The 20782-nt window shown below is 47.8% G+C and overlaps 7 protein-coding genes across 7 annotated transcripts; 2 read left to right on the top strand and 5 right to left on the bottom strand.

Annotated features, from left to right (window-relative positions):
• Positions 1 to 1892: 1892 nt before the first annotated feature.
• On the bottom strand, positions 1893 to 2748 carry DEU56DRAFT_927512 (uncharacterized protein; the record flags this gene model as incomplete). The annotated part of the gene is made up of 4 exons (XM_041358618.1): positions 1893 to 2217; positions 2278 to 2529; positions 2581 to 2604; positions 2657 to 2748. 4 exons carry the CDS (start codon positions 2746 to 2748, stop codon positions 1893 to 1895), a joined length of 693 nt encoding a protein of 230 aa, XP_041202826.1.
• Positions 2749 to 2819: 71 nt separating this feature from the next.
• Positions 2820 to 3841, top strand: DEU56DRAFT_97240 (uncharacterized protein). The gene is made up of 5 exons (XM_041359485.1): positions 2820 to 2993; positions 3051 to 3116; positions 3177 to 3200; positions 3271 to 3570; positions 3634 to 3841. The coding sequence occupies exons 1-4, from the start codon at positions 2920 to 2922 to the stop codon at positions 3533 to 3535; spliced, it is 429 nt and encodes a 142-aa protein (XP_041202827.1). The 5' UTR covers positions 2820 to 2919; the 3' UTR covers positions 3536 to 3570; positions 3634 to 3841.
• Positions 3842 to 8015: 4174 nt separating this feature from the next.
• DEU56DRAFT_834473 (uncharacterized protein) lies at positions 8016 to 9182 on the top strand. Its single transcript, XM_041354708.1, has one exon. It carries the CDS (start codon positions 8176 to 8178, stop codon positions 9007 to 9009), a length of 834 nt encoding a protein of 277 aa, XP_041202828.1. The 5' UTR covers positions 8016 to 8175; the 3' UTR covers positions 9010 to 9182.
• On the bottom strand, positions 9183 to 10620 carry DEU56DRAFT_834476 (reductase AKOR2). Its single transcript, XM_041354709.1, has 9 exons — positions 10555 to 10620; positions 10312 to 10501; positions 10178 to 10253; positions 10080 to 10116; positions 9877 to 10021; positions 9774 to 9827; positions 9637 to 9719; positions 9425 to 9579; positions 9183 to 9369 (listed from the first exon to the last, which is right to left on the bottom strand). Exons 1-9 carry the CDS (start codon positions 10613 to 10615, stop codon positions 9241 to 9243), a joined length of 930 nt encoding a protein of 309 aa, XP_041202829.1. The 5' UTR covers positions 10616 to 10620; the 3' UTR covers positions 9183 to 9240.
• A 103-nt stretch (positions 10621 to 10723) lies between these two features.
• DEU56DRAFT_834484 (NADP-dependent oxidoreductase domain-containing protein) lies at positions 10724 to 11798 on the bottom strand. Its single transcript, XM_041354710.1, has 5 exons — positions 11571 to 11798; positions 11447 to 11500; positions 11297 to 11379; positions 11089 to 11243; positions 10724 to 11037 (listed from the first exon to the last, which is right to left on the bottom strand). Exons 1-5 carry the CDS (start codon positions 11702 to 11704, stop codon positions 10876 to 10878), a joined length of 588 nt encoding a protein of 195 aa, XP_041202830.1. The 5' UTR covers positions 11705 to 11798; the 3' UTR covers positions 10724 to 10875.
• An 867-nt stretch (positions 11799 to 12665) lies between these two features.
• On the bottom strand, positions 12666 to 15266 carry DEU56DRAFT_927561 (APC amino acid permease; the record flags this gene model as incomplete). Its single annotated transcript, XM_041358619.1, has 14 exons — positions 12666 to 13073; positions 13129 to 13146; positions 13206 to 13418; positions 13472 to 13661; positions 13699 to 13798; positions 13851 to 13895; positions 13946 to 13985; positions 14039 to 14102; positions 14152 to 14175; positions 14231 to 14259; positions 14314 to 14339; positions 14452 to 14994; positions 15049 to 15111; positions 15162 to 15266. Coding segments are annotated over 14 exons (1596 nt in total), but the record flags the coding sequence as incomplete, so codon positions are not given.
• A 4025-nt stretch (positions 15267 to 19291) lies between these two features.
• DEU56DRAFT_918250 (membrane bound O-acyl transferase family-domain-containing protein) lies at positions 19292 to 20718 on the bottom strand (the record flags this gene model as incomplete). Its single annotated transcript, XM_041358092.1, has 5 exons — positions 19292 to 19711; positions 19783 to 19810; positions 19860 to 20194; positions 20251 to 20574; positions 20626 to 20718. 5 exons carry the CDS (start codon positions 20716 to 20718, stop codon positions 19292 to 19294), a joined length of 1200 nt encoding a protein of 399 aa, XP_041202832.1.
• Positions 20719 to 20782: the final 64 nt, after the last annotated feature.

The following is a 20782-nucleotide window of genomic DNA, read 5'->3' on the forward strand; positions in this document are numbered from 1 at the left end:
TCTAGACAGCGCGAGTCAGTATCACAGTCATTTTCATCCATATTGGCTCTACTATTCCAGCGCTGAGGCCATATGCCGGCTATGTTGCTTACTACACCCTCGGGATGAGGACCGTCATTCTCGTGAGCATGTTCCTTACTGGATGCTATGGGTGCTGACTTCGACGACTGGTGGCACCGAAAGGTCGGAAGCAGCATTTACAGGTGGGGTTTGAGAGTGCAAGAAACTTTTAGTTCAGAGAGCGGAAAACTAGGCAAGGCGGGAAGAACATCGTACGCATGATCCTGCATTGACAATTTAGTGCATGTTAGACTGACTAGAACTGTTTGCGACTTACAGTTTCGGCGAGTTGCTCATGCTAAACTGAAAGAGCGACTACTGACGCGGACGTTCCGGTTGCAGCCACCATAGGCATACTAAACATCTTCCATGCATGGAATTTTTTCTTTGGCTTACCCAAAACATCCAAGTACCATTTTATGAATGGTGTTATTTCCCTCGGCTTTGCCGCTTGGTCAATCCACACGGCCTACGTAGGAAGGTTGCCAAGAAAGAAGGGCACCAGACGCGACTGTGTGCAATGATGACAGCCAGCCCGAATTGGATGAGGTTAGCCCAGCAGGCGACAACTCAGTGAAGTGGTTGTTATAAGGGAAGCAGTAGGGTGGTACGGTGATGCGCCAGCTTCTCCCAATGAATCATCGCATAGGATTGAATATTCCAATAGAACTGCGTCGAAGAAGCGTTAGTTTCTGTCACGCGTGTGTAAAAATGTTCGCTATTGACAGTACTTTCAACCCTTTCTCCTGACTCAGTGAGCTGTTTGCTAGCTACTAGGTGCACGTTCTTGTTGTTCTAGATCGCAGGAAGAAACCTAGCAACAGGCGAGAGTGACAATGAGGATGAGCCTTGAATTTTTTGAGTAGAGAAAAGTTTAATAATTGCTTTCAGAACAGAACAAGCTTAACTTAAGCTTCAACTTGGGTCCAACGTTGCGTGTCGCGTTAACCGACGCACTTCTTGCTTACATAATGCCACACTTTCTGTTCCCCAAATATTGTTCTGTGGCTTCCATGGCTGAACCAAACCACTTTCTGGTGATGAGATCCCTATTTCGTCTGGCCGTACAATCATGGCGGTGCTCATCACGTCGGCCTGAGTCCAGTCAGAAAGAGCTCGCCATTGAGCGAAACGAAATGTAATTGCGGTCAGGATATGTATCGAACAATTACTCGCAGCGTGAACACTTATCTCTTGCGGCATTCCAGCATGTGTCCAACCTCAGCGAAGCTATTCTGCAAACTGAATGATGAATAGGTGGCGTTCACAGGCAGGAGTCTAAAGGCGTCTTATGCGCGCCTGTGGGGGTCGAGACTCAAATGCATGCCCAACCGACTGCGGACGCATGAGTGGGTTGGGTATGTATTTCCATTCCTTCCCTTGGGGAACTTACTATATATGAGCTCTTACAGATCCATTTGAGATGTAACTTTTAGCATCGCCGGGGAGCAGTGAGTGATATTAGCACATCCCCAGAATGCATATGCGCTGACGAATGATACCTGGACGTTCGTTCATATGTTAGTTCATCCCAAACGAATCTTGGGACAATCAATGCCTTGGTGAATCCGTGGCACCAAACGTTCATTTGGGACGATTCAGGTCCAGCTTGGAGTTGCCACCCAAAGAACATTTTCTCCAAGTTTTGTCTACTCCAATCTGGGGAAGATATATCATCTCGATTATGGAGGAGTAGCGATTGGGGGCTGCGTTGATTTATGCGCGTATCAAAGTATTCTATTGGGATATTCAACCCTATATGCAACGATTCAGTTGGAGACGCTGACATATCACCATACTGCCCTATCTACTGCTTCCCGATAATAACCACCTCACTGAGTTGTGGTATATTCGCCTGCTGGAGTAACCTCATCCGAATATTTGGGCTGACTGACATTATTGCCCACAGTCATATTCTTGCCTCCGGTGCCCTTCTTTCTTGGCACCCTTCCTACGTAGGCAATGTAGCTCGACTGAGCGCCACAAAAGAGCAAAATAACACCCATAACAAACTGGTACCTGCTAAACTCGGGTTCTTTCCATGAGTAGAAGACACTTCTCAATCCACTGAAGGTATTCAGTATGCCCATGGCGACTGGAATCGAAAGAACATCAGCACAGTCGCTCGTTTGGTTTAGCGTGAACAACTCGCCAAAACTGTAAGTCGCGCACAGAACTAGTCAGTCTCACAAATTTTCAATGCAGGACAATGCGTACTATCTTCTTGCCGCCTTGCTCAGTTTTCCATCGCTTGGACACAAGGTTTTTTCAAATTTCAAACGCCACTCTTTAAGGCTGCTTCCGGCTTGTTTTGGTGCCACTAGTCGAAGACAGCACCAGTAGCATCCAATGGAGAACACGCCCAAGAGAGTGATGGTCCTTGCCCCAAGGGTGTAGAAACCAACATAGCCAGCATATGGCCTCAGCGCTGGAATTGTAAAGCCAATATAAATGAAAATGGCTGCAATGCTGACTCGCAATGTCTAGATCATCGTTATGAAGAAGAAATTGACAATTCACCAGATACTATTGATAAGACTAGCACTGTCAAGGGGTGGTGGTCAGTCATTTTCCTTTCTACGTTCTAATTGCTTACAGGACAATGATCCCAACGCCGATGGCTCGAAACACTTTCCTAGCCGTCAGTTTCTCAGTTGACGATGGGGGAGGCTGGGGCAAATTTGACATGATACTGTTCAACCGCACTGGTGAAGGTGAAAAATGGATGCTAGGATCGAGACTGAGTGATGTACTTATAAACCAAACAAGAGATACATGCCCCACAGCGTTGGGCGGTGGCCCGCTGATGTTGTTGGCGATGCTATTTTGGTCATCTAATCTCAGGCTGCGGAACCCACAATGTCATACTATGTTCAGGTACAACGCAGAATGAGTAAACAAGATACCGACAAGAGTCACAAGATATTGTTCCAGTAGCTGCGTTTCCAGGCAGTGCCTCATCTCGTCTGACATATATATTCTCACCTTAGGTCCTTGCTGCACTTCACGCTCAAGATGCAAACCGTAAATCCAGTGGTCGCCACCATACTTCACCTGTATGTCCTCTATACACAATGAGCTAACTCTATAGACGAGCTAAACCTTGACGCATGTAGCCTCCGCACCGCGGCAACGCTTTGGTTAGTATCATCCATAGGGATTCGCGATATTCGCTTGCAGTAGCGTCTGACTATTACAAACTCGCTGCAGCATGGGGATTGTTTTCCTGTACCTCGCTCGTCGCGAGCCCGAAATCAAGTTCTACGCATTCTATGCTGGAACATACGCAATCGTAATGGGTGCTTTGGGGCTGATTACCTCAAGAAGGGTTTATCGCAAGGCTCTTGCGAAGAAGAATGAGGCAACGAAATCCCAGTCTAGCGCGGATACTGCGCCTGAAACCACTGGAACGGAGGGCGTTTGGGAAGATGAGAAGCTTCAAGAAGTCCCCAAGACCGCAGACTTGTTGGTCTGATCAATGCCTTTCAAGCACCAAGCACTGGCAAGCAGGTACTCTCCATATGTTGTAGTGCAAGACTCGATTTTCTTACAAAATATCCTGCCATTTTGTAGCCCCGAAGTTTTCTTACATTGCACAATTAATCGTCCTGCAATGTATTGGGTGCGGCTGGACATCAAACGAGTCACGTTAAACGGCACTTTCGTGCTATGGCTTGGGAGTGAGTTCGAGTTTAGAGTATCAGTCTCCCATGCTGTCACCGCAACAACAGGTGACCGTGCCGAAGTCGACGGGCGAGTATTCCTTGTGGTCTATCCCCGCAAGTGCGGAAAGAGATTTACAGGCTCCGGATTAGACGCCATCCTCGAAGTTCGAGAACTCGATTTTCCCTAACAAGCTGGCTGATAGCTAGTAACTGGAGACAGCATAGGTGAAACAATGCACAACGCGAGACTCCGGGTGTGTATGGCAACCAGTCCATGCAAAATCACGCTTATAAAATGAAATGATGTCCGAGTCAAAGCCGTGTTGTCTGGAGACAACTCGCGAGGCAGGACAAGGCCATGGCATTATGGTTGCTTTTCTGGGCCGGTTCTGCGCCAAAAGGACCACCTACCTGTCTGTCAATATGGAAGTGTCAGTCTAGGGCTCATATGGCAGGCCGAGTACCCGGGGTTCGAGCGTTCATGCACATGCCTCAGATGGTAAAGATTCCTGGAAAATATAATCAGAATAGGTCAATATTAGAGTGCGGATAATCTGCGTCCAATCAAGACCTAGACGTCGACAAGAGCGCGCCTTCTTACCGAGTTTGCATTTTGCACGGGAAAGGATAGCGAGTCACATCAAGCAAAGTCTGCAATGTTATGCGACATGCCGTACGTACCCACGCACTTGCTATCGAGTCATTCAAGTTTCTACGTACTAAGAAGTATGCTTCATAAACTTTTGTCCAGATTGCAGACGTAAAATTTGCACGCATCAAGGCTCGATGCTTGACTCCCGCGCTCATCTTCCCTCTAACAGCTTTCCCGCGGGAAACAATCATCTGTTGCTCGCTCACCAACTGATTCATATCCTTCTGGTCCTACTCGGCCCATCAGACGTCACCTCTTTATCCCTGTTCTCGAATTTTTCATCCCAATGGAGTTGTAGACAAGGTTTACTGTCATCATATCGAGAACTTGCAGCTGCACTCCGGGTGCTAACTTTCCATATGATGTGGACCCTGTCCCATGAAAGCCAACCGAGTCATCGAAGCGCCTCTAGAATTTACCATGTTACAAGGCGTGTTTGGAAGCTTTCGTAGCATCTCAATAAGCAGCCATTGTTTCATCGCCCTTTCGATGGCATGCGTACCCATCATACCATCTTGCCTTTGCCTTCGCCTTCGACTCGCACCCGAGTTCCATTTACCAATCCTGTGGCTTGCATCCGATCCTTTGACAGTGAATCAGCTCCACTAGTTATACCTAAGGTTGGCTCTTCGGTTGCAATTAAGCAGTTTTCATAACAGGTGCTTAGTTTTTATGGACAGCTGTCGCCGACATAGGCAAGGTCAAGTTCCATCAAACGCGATAAGCCTCGCTCGAACGAGATCCGAACCATGGCGTCCGTGTCATGCCATGAGGATTCACGAGATAAGTACTGAAGCCCTGCAATGTTTGCGCGGATAACGTCACCGATCATCGCTCGCTCCGGAGGAGCTTGCGAGCGAACTCCTGGCTTTTGAATGGTGGCACTTTCCGAGCGCTCGCGGTCAGGACGTCACCGGGTTGTGCACCCACAGCACTCCGGTGCTTTGTTATGAGCGGGTCCCTGAATGGTGACCCTTTTCTGAGGCGCTTAGGATGACCTAAATTTGATTCAAACGTGAAGATTTCGTTAGCTCCACACTCCTCCGACTTCCTGCCAGTCCTCATTTTTCTCATGTCATTCCCTCCCCCTCCTATGCGAATTAGCCAGCTCCGACGTCATTTGATTGTTCGATAATTTTCACCGGGATATGTCCAGTACACCCTGGCGACAGAAGATTGATTGTGATGTAAGTGATCCGACTCTCCCTTAGCCCGACTGTATAGAAGGAAGGTGGTCATGCTTGAATCGATCATGGTTCCGCCTGTGTATCAGCAGTCATGAGGAGAAAATGCGTGATTTGCTATTGTCGTACTCTGCATCCTCTCTCACGTCAATTTGGCACATGCCCACCTTGCCAACAACAAGATGCAAACGGCAAGATTCTGTAACTCTGCATCAAATCAGAATTTCCTGTGGATAAGACACGGTCCTCTGCCATAGTGACATTTCAGGGAACTGGAATCTGGAGGATCGGCTCCTCCCGTTACTGGATGAGCCCCCATCGTAAATGATCGGTACGAATTCCGGCGGCAGCATCTTTCGGTAACAGGATGGACTATGATTGCCTTGGTCACTGAACCCCTTTAATTCGCAATTGTGCTAGATCATGTTTCAGACGCACACCGCAACATGTATGAAATAGGTTTGGCTGGAATTATTAGTGCTATACATTGGCCCCCATCTCGGCGTCCTGATGAGCGGATATCATGACGTGCACATTCGACAAACACGGATCAAAGTACCTGTATCTTAGTATGTGGCTGTAGGCGTCCCTCTTGAGTGCATAATCTGAGAACTACTATTTTGGATGTCTAGTTGGTTGTGATAGGGCATCCTCGCCGAGGTGTACCGAAAGGGGTCACAACAGGACACAATCAACTGCATCCATCTGGATACTCGGCTATATCATGATCTTATCTTGGCGGTAGAACGGGGAGTACAGCGAGAATAAGTTACTTCTTCAGGTGATACATCAGCGAATCAAAATACTGGCACCTCGATGCACGTAAACCAGGTACCGAACGGTACTGACCTGATATTGATATTCTAGAAAATAGTTGGAGCCGTGACGTGGGAGGTCATAGGAGGCCATCCGTCAACCCCATGGGCATCTTCAAGAAGCTGGAAGGCCAGTTCTCGCATATCACCGAGTGGACGGCTAAGTGTGTGCGAACGGCATCTTGGTCGCAGCACATGGCACAATAGCACTGTAGGACCACTCGCTCTTGCAGGATGTCACATGCACATGGGGATGATGATGCTGCCAAGGGTCTGCCTATATCCCTGCTCAAATCTTCACTCGCGGAGCGGTTATTTGCTTTCGAATTATCAGAAGTCATGGCAATTACCTTTGACTGCGGTTGATGAGACGAATACAAGGAACCGCCGGGGCGACAAGGTTTAGGGTCCGCATCCTTTGCCCCAGTGATCGGAGTTCCAGGTGACATATACATTTCGTGATTGTTCTCCACAGGCAAAAAAGGCGCATGATGGGAGACGTTAGGGATGTTGATCCAGGGATGATCACTTCCACCGAGAAGATCACCCTCTTGAAGCCGCGTCAAGATTCACATAAGTTGACAGTTATTCACCACGCTAACTCGTTTGAGATGTCAAGATACAGAAGCACACACCTCTTGAATAGGACCGAGGTCCAATGCCATATTCGGCGGGCCGCTCATGAGATATGGAAGATCACATATAGGTCAAGTACAGAGCATTTCAACTTGACTTATTTTATGTGCTGAAGAGCCAGTCACTAAGTGACACGTCATGTTCTTTGCAAACCTCCGAATTGGACTCATGCAGGTTGAGAATATGTCTCTCTGACACGGATTCATATAATTGCGAGCGGAGTACGAGAAAGCCCAAAATAGCTTCGAAGAGGAGAACAAGAGGGGAGAAAGCGGCGAGTGACCAAGGAACTGAGATCATTGGTGCAGTCACGGCCCAAACAGGGCGGAGAATTTGCGGAGAATGAGAATATCTGTCAGGTAGAGATTGTTTGTTGGTAGCTGTTGGTTACTGTTGGGAGACCGAAGTCTATCGAAGCGACCTTACCGAGCCTTGCTGAGAGTAGCAACATGCATCAAGTAGATGTAGAGCAATATTCGGGACACAGCGAAGGGCTCGGGATGATAGTGTATATTCTGTGTGAGATCTTCGAGAATCTATGGCGACTCGAGACGTTAGCAGAAGAGTAGAATACGGTTACCGCTTATGAATTCATGTAGAGCTCATATCCGAAAGTTAGGTTAGATAACATAGCCGAAAAGCAGGCACTTAGCGACTAGCGTTCTCATACACGTTTGAGGGCTGGTTCCATCGCACTCGGACAGCAGCAAGCGGTGGCCGGTGGCAAACCGGTGGCCCTGAGTGATGTCAGCCGCTATCAACTAAACTTACGTTCAGGGCGTAACAGGAAGATATGACGACGACAGAGACGCCATTAAAATGTTGTCAAGAGATCAATTGAATGTTCTACGTCGTGGTGGAGAAAGATAAATAAAAGTTGTGATAAAGATAGCTAGGGTCCAAGTACCAAGAACGGTCGCGGAGTTGGCAGAAATCACGTTGCTCGGATCAAATTACATAATTTAATCAACAGCCACACAAAGAAAAGAAAAACAAAGCTTGACCAAATCCACGCCAAATACATAGCACATTCCATCAACTAGTCGCTCTTAAAAGTCCATCTTCCACCATGCCGTTTTCCTGCTAACATCCTGTTGGCGACCTTTCCTCGTCGGTTCCAACGTTGAGCTCAACTTTGTACTATCTGTCTCTTGTATAGCGACATGCATACCCCTTCATCCTCGACGTCCCACCCTCGTCCTATTCTAAAACATCAACAAACAGCTCCGAACTATGGTCAGGTCATTGGATCTCCAGAACGGCTTCATGCCGTACACTTTCCCCCGTCCCCAACTTTGACTCGAACCTATTCTGCATACCCCCCTTCTACATATGACCGCTCTCCCATTGTTGTGGCACCTAATACATGTGCTTTACCTGAGCGCGGCTGTCCTGGACGTACTTATACCCTGGACGGGGACCGTCCAGCAAGCTCGTCGTCTCCATCAAAACGACTACAGCACGGCATACACCTTCATCCTCGTGCCGTGTACAATCATCAATCACAAATTTCGCCCTCAAAACCGAGTGGCTTTGATGATGGGTCGCAGCGCACTCCTTGGCGCAGCTCCCCAACCCAGCCTCCTTTGATTCCTGACCTCTCCTCGGAGTCGGACCAGAGTGATGGCTATCACCCAGATTCATACAATACTTCTTTGAAACCTGCTCCGTCAATACCATGGCCTCCTCGTGCTCTAGGGGATCCCAATGTCTATCTAAAGACACCGTCACACAATCAGTATGGTTATTCTAATAATAGCCCCAACGTTCACTCGACCCTGCCATTTCTCCCTTGCCCTCCCACTCCTAGCGACACACATAAAGTCCGCCGCCAGAGACCAAAGGACCGCCCATGGGAGCGGGAGCGAGGAAGCAAATATGGAGCATACGTCATGGATGATGAAGCACGCGACAAACCCAGCGTGCACAGGCCATATGGAGGCTTTTCAACCTCCGCTTTTGACGGACCCGAGGACAGCTGTTTGGGAGGATTTTGACGACGAGCGACGATGAAATGAGGCTTTTGTTTGGAGGTGCATAACGACATTACGACTTCAGTGATTCGCATCGCATACCGCCTGTTACCCGTAATAATAATGGCGTTTAGATTTCCCCTGTTGTACTGTGTACTCAAGTTACAAGTATTCGAGAGATTCAGCATTGATATCTATTGCAAGAGCAGTGTGGAATGATTTAACTGTAAGTTTGCTGCTCTCCTCTCCTCTCCATCACATCCAACCCAACTTTTCCATGGACCACCCTGACACGTTCCCGAACTTATCAGGCTTATTGCAAATGCGCTGGTTTCTTTCGAGCCCGTTGATGATCTGCACATCTGCTTCTGACAGGTTCAAGATCTGGACAAATTAACGTCCCGCCACCAAATTACACGATAATGTCTGTGGCACTTACCTGGCAATTCTCCTTCTGTCGTCCAGGGTCCGCACTCTTCGGCACAACTACAACGCCTCTGCCCACATGCCACGAAAGGATGACTTGCGTAGGGGTGGCTCCGTAGTGACTGGCTATCTCACCCACGGTCGGATCTTCGCGTACGGTCGCATAACCTACATACCAAAAGTGAGATTAGGACAACTCGCTTCATGAGGAATCCTTCAACGAACCAGTTGGTGCGTATGCTGTCACAACAATTCCCTTCTCATGACAATAAGACAACAGCTCATCCTGTGCTAGATAAGGATGCATCCTGATGCCAAGGTAAGTTCCTTCTTCCGATGGGTCCTATTTACGCAACGCTCACTCGACTTGCAGCATGGCCGGCATTACTTTGGCGGTCTTGAATAATTCTTCCATCCTGCAAATACTATTTAGAGAACAGCCTTCATCCACGCGTAGATACGCACGTCTTGATGGAGAAATTGCTGAGTCCAATCGCCTTGACCTTCCCACTGGCGAGGACCTTCTCCATTTCAGCCCAGGTATCGTTGAAGTTGCCTGTTTCATCCAGTTTAATCTGACCATCGGGGTTTCGCGGCCTAGATTCGTTCACTGCACGTTTATGTGCTCTACTCGGTAAAGATTATTTTATGAATACTGCATTTCTTACCGTCATACGCGACGCTTTGAGGCCAATGTATCAGGTACTACAGCGGTATCATGATCAGAAGGCATGATTGACTTGGCAATGTACCGAAGTTGACGTACGAGGTCAAAATAGTCTAACCCCGCGTTCTTCAAGCTCTGATCGATAGACCATTGTACGCGTTTCGTGTGGTTCCAGCTGATAGAAGTCCGAACAGTCCGAACTTGGTGAAGAGAGACGGAGGGAATAGACTTACGGAAGCTTTGTGGTAATGAAGAGTTCTTCACGAGGAATACCAGAAGCTTTGATTGCTTCTCCAACAGGTTTCTCTGTTCCGTAAATCCAAGCAGTGTCAATATGTCTGTAACCTGCTTGCAAGGCGGTGAGGACCCAAGAAGTTGCTTTAGCTTGTTCAACAGGATCTTTGCTAACAAATACCCCAAGACCTATATATTCATGAGTGCCAGTATGAGCGGTCTCCAACAAGTGCTAGGCTTACCCACAATGGGAACCTTGGCCCCTGTGTTCAAGGTCAACGTTTTCGTAAGCCATTCAGACATGTTGAGGTGGATTGAAGTTAACAGACCTCCACGCTCACAGGGCTTCACGAATTGTCGAAGAGTCTCGTGAGATGCTCAAGGCGTCCCGCAGTGATAGTTCTCCGCGCGGCCCGGCACCACCATCACAAGACCAGCCTGGGATTTGCCCGCGGGGCCTACCCAGCAGAAGATGAGAATAATGTCAATTACAGCAGGGACAAATGAAATCTATCAGCTCGAATGGAACACTGAAGTCATCCAAGCATAATCCTAAATCCACCTCAAAGTTTTGCTTCTGTCTGAAGCACGCCTTCTTCTTGCCATCCCAAGCGGTCGAAGGTCCACCCAAACACCTTTCCCTGCTTATCAGGCTGTATACACAGCCTTCTATTCTTGTCTAATGCATCGATCCGTGTTGCGTCCTCTTCTTGTAGTTCAATAACCTGTTAATGCGCCATTAGAAGGAAACTGGAACCTCCTGTCTCTATACTTACTTTCAAATTCTCTTCTTGCCTGCTGGGGTTCTCACTCTTAGCGACAAGACCTGTCTCGCGTCTGATGTGCCACGATAGGACAATCTGGGTTGGAGTGACGTTATACTTTTTCGCCAGCGCCACAATGATCGGATCTTCGCGAACAGCATCATAACCTGCACATTGTGATCAATAGCCATACCGTCACTGATTGATGCAACATACTCACCAGTGGCAGCGTAGGCGACAACCGTTATACCCTTATTCTTGCACCACTGCAATAGCTCATTCTGCGCCAGATATGGATGTAATCTATGTCATAGTCATAGTGTCAGCTTGATGGCCAACCGCAGCTGTATCGTAAACACGCAGCACTTACTCGATCTGCAAGACAGCGGGCGTAACTTTGGCCGTTTTTAAAAGCTGTTCCAACCTGCCATACAAGCGCGACCCTTGCCATCAGTCATTCCAATTCAGGGCGCAAAGGCCGAACTCAGTCTTACGTTTTTATCGAAAAGTTGCTGACGCCAATTGATCTGACCTTACCGCTGGTAAGAACTTTCTCCATTTCCTTCCAGGTATCATTGAAGTCGCACGTTTCATCAAGCATCATGGATCCATCCACGTTCAAGGGCATGATATTGTTATCTATGAAGAGTCATCAGCGCTGACAGATCAATTGATCCCATGATCGGTTTGGAAACTTACTTTCGTAAACCACAACTTGAGGCCAGTGAATGAGATACTGTGTCGAGTTACACAGCTATTCAGGGGTATATGGAAGAGATTAGCTTACCAGATCGAAGTAGTCGAGTCCAGCGCATTTCAGGCTTTCGTCCAGGGACTCGCGCACGCGTTTGGTGTGGTGCCAACTGTCACATTGACAGAGACCGCAGTTGATTTCAGTTCACCAAGAGCCCATCAGATATCAAAGTGACTTACGGAAGTTTTGTGGTGATGAAGAGGTCTTTCCTAGGTATACCAGATTGCCTGACGGCTTCACCAACGGCGCCCTCAGTGCCTGCATTATATTGTAAGAAACGTAGCTCGAAATCGATACCATTTCAAGCGCACGTACCGTACATCACTGCTGTGTCAATATGCCTGTACCCTGCTTCAAGCGCAGTTAACACCCAAGAAGATGCTCTTGCTCGCTCTTCGGGGCGAGTCCCTGCCCATGTTCCAAGTGCTGAAAGGAAAACACCAGTTCAAGCTCATTCTTGCTATTTGGAATCACATCATATTCAGTGCAGTGTCCATAAACGCACCGATAGGTGGCATGCTTGCCCCGCTATTCAACTGCAGTGACTTCATTGAATCAAGATCGCTTCAAGCAATTTGAAGGTGAATTGAGCGGCGTTGTTGGGAGGTGCGAGCGTGACGGTTCCACTGATTGATTGCTATACGCACTCTAGATGGGCCCTTGCGGATTTATATCAGAGGGTACTCTACAAGTCTCCACTGAGACTCGGACTCCACGATCACGAATCCAATGATACGGATGGCGTAACGGGGAAAACCAAGATCAACCCGATCACCACGCTGACCGCTCTCCACGGGCACGCTTGTCAGAGACATCCGGCTTACGTGAAATGGAAAAAGCCGCGTGCGCACAGACCAGTCCACAATTTCCTTGCGCGGCAATCATTGGGTGCCGCTACCACACATTTCACTTCATATTCAAAATTCTGTAACTTCCTTCAGATGTAAGTAGTTCTGGGGGGGAGGGGGGTAACAAGTTAAAATGTAAGCACGTATCAGACGCGCGGCGGTATAATGCCACAATCTAATGGCTGCGGCGATAAAGGGCCGCAGAAGTATCCAAACCATGAGCGCTGCTCCTCCAAACACGACAGAAAGAGGGCCGACACTACGCGGAGTCCAAAGATATGTGCACACGATCTTTCTCTTTTTCACTGATAGATGGCGCATCCTCCACTAAACCAATCCGAGCTTTTGCTTCGGCATCAAGGTTGGACGTGGGTCCATGGTAATGTTGATGCGCGCTGGGTGGTCGCGGTTTGATAAGAATGAACATGCACTGCTGAATCAATAACTCACCTGATGACATACCACAACCTAACCCGACATTCAACACTTAGTTACTGCAAGCTTGAAATAGATATGAGCGCACTCACCCACTAAGAAAAACAACTCCGACAGTAATCACAGATGCATAATTCATATTAATCTTTGTAACAGGGAACACTGTGGGCAGCGAGAAAATGACGCAGACAAAGAGAGTCCAGCTTATGCAAGTAACATTTGCTGCCCAACCGAGGAGTCCTGGTCCCATGTAAAACGGTCCTGGACGGAAATTCACGTCCGGGTGGTTCGCGTAGAGGCGACGCCTACAAGTTTGCCCTTGGTCAGTCAAGCGATAAGAATGACAAAACGTTCTTACAAGAATATCGGAATAATGTAACTCAAATCGAGTGCAATAGCAGTGAGTGCAAAGATGGCATTCGCGGCAATTGGGGATGCTAGATCGAGAAAACCTGGAAGGATGGACAAGATAGTAGTAAACCAGATGGCGCGCAGGGGAGTTCTAGTGGAACCCGCTATATGACCAAAGTATCCGTTGTCGGGGAGACCTGGGGATGAGATCAGAATATGACACATTTCCTAGACACTGTTGCTTGCCATGATCACGGCTGAAAGCATAGACAGTACGAGAGCATGCTTGCAGTGCCGTTTGTGAAACGAAAAACGCTGTCAGGCATACAAAGCTCTAATTCAACAATTAGTCGATCCCTTATAAATCAAATAAACAGAATAACTACCCAAAGAAAGAGCGCTACAGGTGTGCCCATGCGCAGAGCCATGATCTGTGGCATAGTGAGCTCATTCGTTTACACTCCATAAACTCGTACCATACCTGCAAGAATGCAGATCCAGATATTCCCGGCAGATTTTCTCTGATTGTATTCATGAGAAATGGCGAGGGTAGATAATGTGTAGAGCAACTCACATTGGACCCGAACATAGCATGAGGACGACATTCAATAGCCATCCCAATATCCCGGTCCCAATGACTATATTTTCGTTTGATATGATGCGAATCATCTAAACACCAAAGCTTACCGGCAATAAATATCGCAACAGGCGCTGGAAGGAAAAAGTATGATGACTCCACATTAGACGCTGCAATGATCCAACGCACCAGCATACGCAGCACGACGAACTTCTTCGCTGGTTATTGAAGATCCGTTAAGTGATTACTGAACGTTCATGAAGTGTACATACGAAATATGAGCAGTTGCATCGTAATCCTGTCACATCATTCAAGTCTACATTGACTTTTGCAAGCTGTCTGATCTTACCGTCATCTAATCATTTTTGAGGTAAGTCAACGCTATGAATGAAGATTGCCTTGTCTCGTACCGTCCACTGTACACTCAATAAACCCAACAAAAAGGCGATACCATTGTTCCAACCCCCTGTTTGGTTCACAATTCCTTGACTTCCAAACACATAGTTCGCTGCATGCATCTCTGAAAGAGGTGTGGTCGCTAGCAAAACAATGATGATAACGGCAGTTGCACCGAGGTTCACGAACACGAAGCCTCTAGTAGCGAAGGCCAAGTACCGTGTCGCCACCGAATTCAAGAGCCCATGGACAATAAGAAGTCCAGCGAACAACCCAACCGTCTTCCCTTGTGTCACCACAAAGGTCGGATTGGATAGTGACACTGCAGCCCAAATCATGTTTGCGAGTCCGAACTCCGTTGATGACAGTCCCGCGACCTGACCGAGGATGTTTAACCAACCAACGATCCAGCCCACGATTGCGCGATGCGACTTCGGACAGAGTTGAGCTGACGCCGTATACAGCCCTCCACATGTAGGAAATGCAGAGACTATCTCTGCGATGCTGGATCCAAGGGTGAAGCACATACATGAGCCGAGTAGCCAGCACCAAGTAACCTGGAATTGAGATTCTTTCAATGCCTCGAGAAGCGACTTTAAGTTACGACGTACGGAAGCAGGACCTCCAAGCAACAGTGGAGTGTTGAGAGTCGTCGCGATACTCGAACACAAACCCTGTATTTAAAATAAAAGGTTGGGACTGCCATAAAACGAACAGAACACACCATGATACTGAATGCAAAGCTTATGGTGGCGAGATTGGAGAACTCGCGCCGGAAGGAAGGCTTGTAGCCAAGTGCCTCCAGGCGGTGGTCATCATCATCAGTTGTGCGGGACATTGGAGAGCGTAGATGGCAAAAACCAACAAGGCACAGAATGACGCTGGATGAGCTTTAATGAACTTGCTCAGGGCGGTGTAGGATCCACTATATAGGTCATCCGATAAGGTGAAAAAATGAATATCATATGCATGTCAAGCACCTGGCCAGCATAATCAAAAATTCCGAGAGGACTGTAACCCTACATTGCAACGCTTGACAGCTGATCTGATGGCCTTCAAAGTTATCCCCGACATCTCCACAAAACTCAGGAACGACTATCTTCACTATCTTGCTTCGCATAAAAAGGTCTGCTTACAGTTAACTGGAGACCCTAACAAACCCAACGTGCACTGGGAAAGCTCTTTAAACCAACAATAGCTTACTCAGGCTAACGGCAATCCCTGGGGGAGAAAGCACATGGAGCTTGGAGCCTCGGTGAAAATCAGAAGAGCGGGTGTGGTGCGGAAGGTGTGGCCATGCTTGAACTGATAGCTATGGCAATAGATATGTATACAGACGTCCCACGGCATCAACAATGTCTTGAACGAGTACAGATAGGCGGGCACGAGGCAGAACCTTTTGAGATTGCCAAACTAATAATACACAGCAATACATACAAACAATAAAATTGAGATGAACCCCGTCGACGAGCAAGACCTGGTCAACAGTAAAGGCACATCTCACATGTACAATGACCAGCTACTGCGACGCTGTCTACTGAGACTACCGCTGAGCGCAGCTCATCTCGCTTGGATCTCGCATACAAAGTTTCAAACCCCCAATACAGAATTCGAAGCATGACCGGTTTCCTTGTAGTAGGGTCTGCCTTGGGAAAGCTTACCAACCAGCGTGCCATCGGAGGAGGAATACAAACCTTTACAGGAGGAGTTGAAGAGAGATGGCCCGCCTCGCTGGCATACATCTCCTGTTAGCTGATTGAGACAAAACGTCGGTGACCTTGCTACATCTTTAATGAAACCAACTGATATCTATTTCTAGAGAAATCACAGTCTCGTCGCATTGCATGAACTGCGCATGCCACATTCCGTTCAAGCCCTCGAATCCCAGGATGTGGTAGCACATTGGCATATACAATCACTTTCTTCTTGTTATTCGTTTTTCATTCGTGTGTATGTTATGTCTCGGTCGGAAGGAACGTAGATCTCAGGATGGCGAGGATCCTCTATGACAACTCTATTATCCGCCCTTCTGTTGTATACCAGTGTTATCTTTTGGTCACCGACCATATGGCAAATGTTTCTCGTTCCCTTGGGTTAGGTCCTACGCATCCGACAAAAAATACGTGGATCCGATGTTTCAGTGACAAGCGGTTAACGTCTGTCACTAATTCACTCCTCAATAACTATCTCGGTCATTTCTCCACCAATTCCGATGATTCAACTGTGTAGTACTTTAGAATAAGCGTGCAATCATATGTGACGAGGTAAAATATTTAATTGAGGTAGAAATGCCAGCAAGTTGAGGATAAACTTACTTGATGGTTACAACTGACTCCTCTGGGCGAACCGCACAGTTGTGTACGGCATCCATAGCAATGCTATAAATTGCCATGCCGATGAAATAATCGGAAAAAAGAACATCGGTCTTAGCATGCTGGACGCAAGTCATGCAGACGAAGAGAATCGCAGTGCAAGTTGCAGCATTCCAGAGCTCGCAAGTCTAAAGTCATAACGAACTGTGAAACGAAGGCCGAGATTCGTGTGCAGATGAGGGGTACAAAAAGCGGACTCATGTCGTGTTGCAGACTTTCTTCAGTGAATCCCTTGTACTGTGGAGAAATTTTATGCTCGAAGGCCCGAGAACGAAAAGGCGACCCGCGCGATGTATATGTCGCTTCCGGTGTACCTTTCCTTCGGGCTTCTCACCGGTCAAGAAGCGATCTTGAGCGGAGCATTGCCTGTGTTTTAGACAATTGTGGCGCAAAGTGATCCTCGGCGTGTCTTTTTCAAGAAGGACAGACAATGTGTTCTTCATGAAGATTCCCTTTAAGAAGTCGACCTGCGTTCATTGAAATAAGATGACACTCGATAGTAGGTACCTTGTATGCAAAGAACATTCTTGGTGGGTCGGATTCTCCGCTCCCGGCGCCGACGTCACGAACAATATTGTGCCTGTAGATGTATCAGTATTGACAGAGACTAGAGTCTTCGTTTGATTCCCGTTTTCTGATTTCACATCTCACCTTAGAAAGGCCTGACTGACTATGGCAATTGTAGAGTTCTCGTTGAAAAGTCGGGTTGCTGTTACGATGCGTTAGATCTCACACAGCAGTACCAGGCTTGGAACAAGCTCACCTCAAATGCATCCTGGTTGTGATGTCAAACAAAGAGTGTATCCTACCGCTCCAAAGTCCCTCTGCGCCTGTACTTTTGCCTATTCTATGTGATTAGCTTACGAGTAAGAAAGTATCCTCGCATAGAGGTAGACTCTATGGAAGGAGAAGGGTAGCAAAATCAGTGATGATATTGCACCCACCAGTGGCCACTGCCTACTGTCTTGCAACAGAACCACTACGAGGAAATAGCACTGTATGTTATCACTTCATCGACCCGCTACATGATGGTAATATCTCAACCACCTCACGGCGGAGCGTACAATCCCAGGGTGCACGTGATAGCAGGCCATCAATGAAATTGTTTTCGAAAGCCAGTTATCCTCATTTTTGCCACTACCATGACATGATAGCGATTCTCATTTTCATCATTTGTCGCTCGGACAATGGACATCGCGCGGGGATCTCAGTGGTACGAGTGGGCACCGTGGTCCAACCATCAATTCGCTGAGGGTCGGCTCACAGCCAGGTTAATCAATCATAGTCATGCGGCACTTCGGGCGACGGGCACTGAAAGACTTCTTATCGCCTTCTCTGAAACGCTCTTCTTCACAGCTCCAAGTGTAGTTAGACCGGCACGTCGGAGACAAACTTTTCTTCATTCGTACACGATCGCCGCTTACCGCGAACCAGAGCATTAAGCACTGGCAACTCCGAGGCGAAAGTCTCGAGATTCCAATCGCAGACCGGTCATGCTGGCCTCGAACAATGACTTATTTTCTTTCAGAACTTTTGGTGGTACATTTACGCGATATCGAGTGATGTCGTGGTGGCAGTCTAATAACTATAATCCCAACAAGTTCCGATTTCTTGCGGAGGCCCAGCCGGAAGGAACTAGTAACGCAGGGTACCAGAAGTACTTCTACGGCGGGAGATCTTTGGTAGGTAGTACTCGATTACTTAGTGTGTTTGTTGCAAAGAAGTGGTCATACACGGCGAGGTATGTATACTGTATGATCCCCTTGAAGAGCCTCAAGGTTGCAAAATCGATGACGGTGCTAAAGGAGTTCTGGAAGAGTTCTGTACCGATACGTACAGTACATTCTGCCAGTATCACTTCATTCCCGTCTACCCGTTCAAAAGCCTGCCGATCACCTATCATAACGGAGGAAGGAGTTCTTGCTATCGAGGGTACACAATTAGACTCGTGACCAGCCTGATCAAAACGACAGCACGGAGTACTTGAGATCTTCGTCAAATCTATCAAAGATCTAGTCGCAGCAGCAGCATCCACTACGGGCTTGCGGCGCGGTCACCTTGTGAATGTTCCTCTCAGGAGGATGATCAAGGCATCAGGAATCTGAGTAAAACCGGTTAAATGAGCGGCATGTAGTGTCCGCCAGAATATGATATCTCGCTGTGCTACATGATTGCCAAGTAGATGCCTCAGGCCTCAGGAGTCTCCGAACGATACTAGTGAAATTTCATAACCATGAATATTTGGTTTGGCCGTCTCCGCTCGTACAAGCTCAGGTGCCAAAGTACCTCAATGGCTCAAGTAGAAAAAGGCTACTGTAAGTGGGGCGTTAACGTGTGATTAGAGAGATGAGGTAAGAAATAACATATGTACATCAACAAATAATGTGGGTATACATGAGAACAGCAAATCAACATAATAGGTCAAACTATCACGGGACATACCGAACATGAGCGAATAAGCCGAAGCTTACACAGAACTCGACTATTTGCCTACAGATCTGACGAGTATCTCGAAAATGGAAGGAGGAAAAAATTTGGAGGGGATCGCTGTCCCACCACCTTCCACCCCAGCAACGCCGACAGCAGTGACCCACGGCGTCACAGTAACAATAAACCAACAAATCACCCACACATATCCCACCTTACGCGTCCACTTCGTCTCCTGCACCCCCGCACGCCGAGCAGCAGCTATAACCATATCCTCAAACGTGATGCCGAGTGCTTGATATATAAAGAAAGGGAACGAAACGCCGAGGCGAGAAGAGTTGAGCACTGCGTCACCTCCCAAATGAGCAATGCCGGAGACAAAAAAGGCAGTGTAAAGTTGAGTGTAGGACGATCCATTTGTTCCGGATTTGAAGCCAAGGTATACCGCCATTTTTTGGCCAAAGGGGGCCAAGAACTGATCCGATTGAGAATGCATAAGGTAAGTATACTTCGTCTATAGTCTCCGGTGAAAAAAAAAATACTTACACGCCGAAGGAACTGATGCCAAGTTCGACTGCCCGACGATCATTGAGTACAGAGCATGGGTCAGGTAAATCACTTACCCCCAGAATCGTCTGATAGTGTACGCATCCTTCCATTTCCCAAATAAGTTGGGCCAAGAGCTCGGCTCAGACCCCGTACAGCTCACAGCAAAAGCCGATATCAATGAATGGACGGTAACCCCCATGCAATAATAGAACACCAAATATCCGCTACAGGCCAGAATGCGACGGGCAAAATTCTGAGATGCGAATGCTGCAGCGGACTGATATACCGGATTGTGCCTTATGTAGAATTGCGCGAGGTCGAACCACAGGAAGTGCTCAGCTGCACTCGTTAAACACGAAACGACAAATTCCTGTTTTGATTTTGCACGGTGCTCAGGCAGGTTTTTTACCTACACATGAGAATCATCAGGGCTTGCAAACGACTGGCGCGCTAGGGTAAACATACCTGATGGTTCCAGCCCACTCCTCTGGGTGAAGCGCACAATTGTGCAGCCCAGATGAACCTCGGGAACCATGGGAGTTCATGCGCTGACCGTGTTTGCTTCTGATGATGGAAGGTGTGAAGGGGTCGGACAAGCAATATCATGTGTATAGCATCCATGGCAAGGCCGGCGATGGCCATGCCGATGAAGTAATCGAGGAAAAGAACATCGGTCTTAGCATGCCGAATGCAAGTCAGGCAGACGAAGATGATCGCGACGCAAGTCGCAACATTCCAGGGAGCCCGCAAGTCTAAAGTTATGCCGAGCTGTAGGACAAAGGCAGGGATCTGCGTGCAAATGAGGGGTACAAGTGGACTCATGGCGGGTTATTGACTTACTTTCCTTCCTTCAGACTCTTGAGTTCTTATAGGCTCGGACCCTGGGAGCGCAAAGGCGATCCACCAGATGGATATGGCATCTGTATCGTACATTTCTTTCGCGCTTCCCCCCTGCTAAGCGATTTGCCTATGTCTAGGCTCATCGATGCGTGGTAGT

The sequence above is a fragment of the Suillus clintonianus genome (assembly GCF_016758775.1).
Source record: "Suillus clintonianus strain FC179 chromosome Unknown DEU56scaffold_127, whole genome shotgun sequence".
In the NCBI taxonomy this organism is placed as follows: domain Eukaryota; kingdom Fungi; phylum Basidiomycota; class Agaricomycetes; order Boletales; family Suillaceae; genus Suillus; species Suillus clintonianus.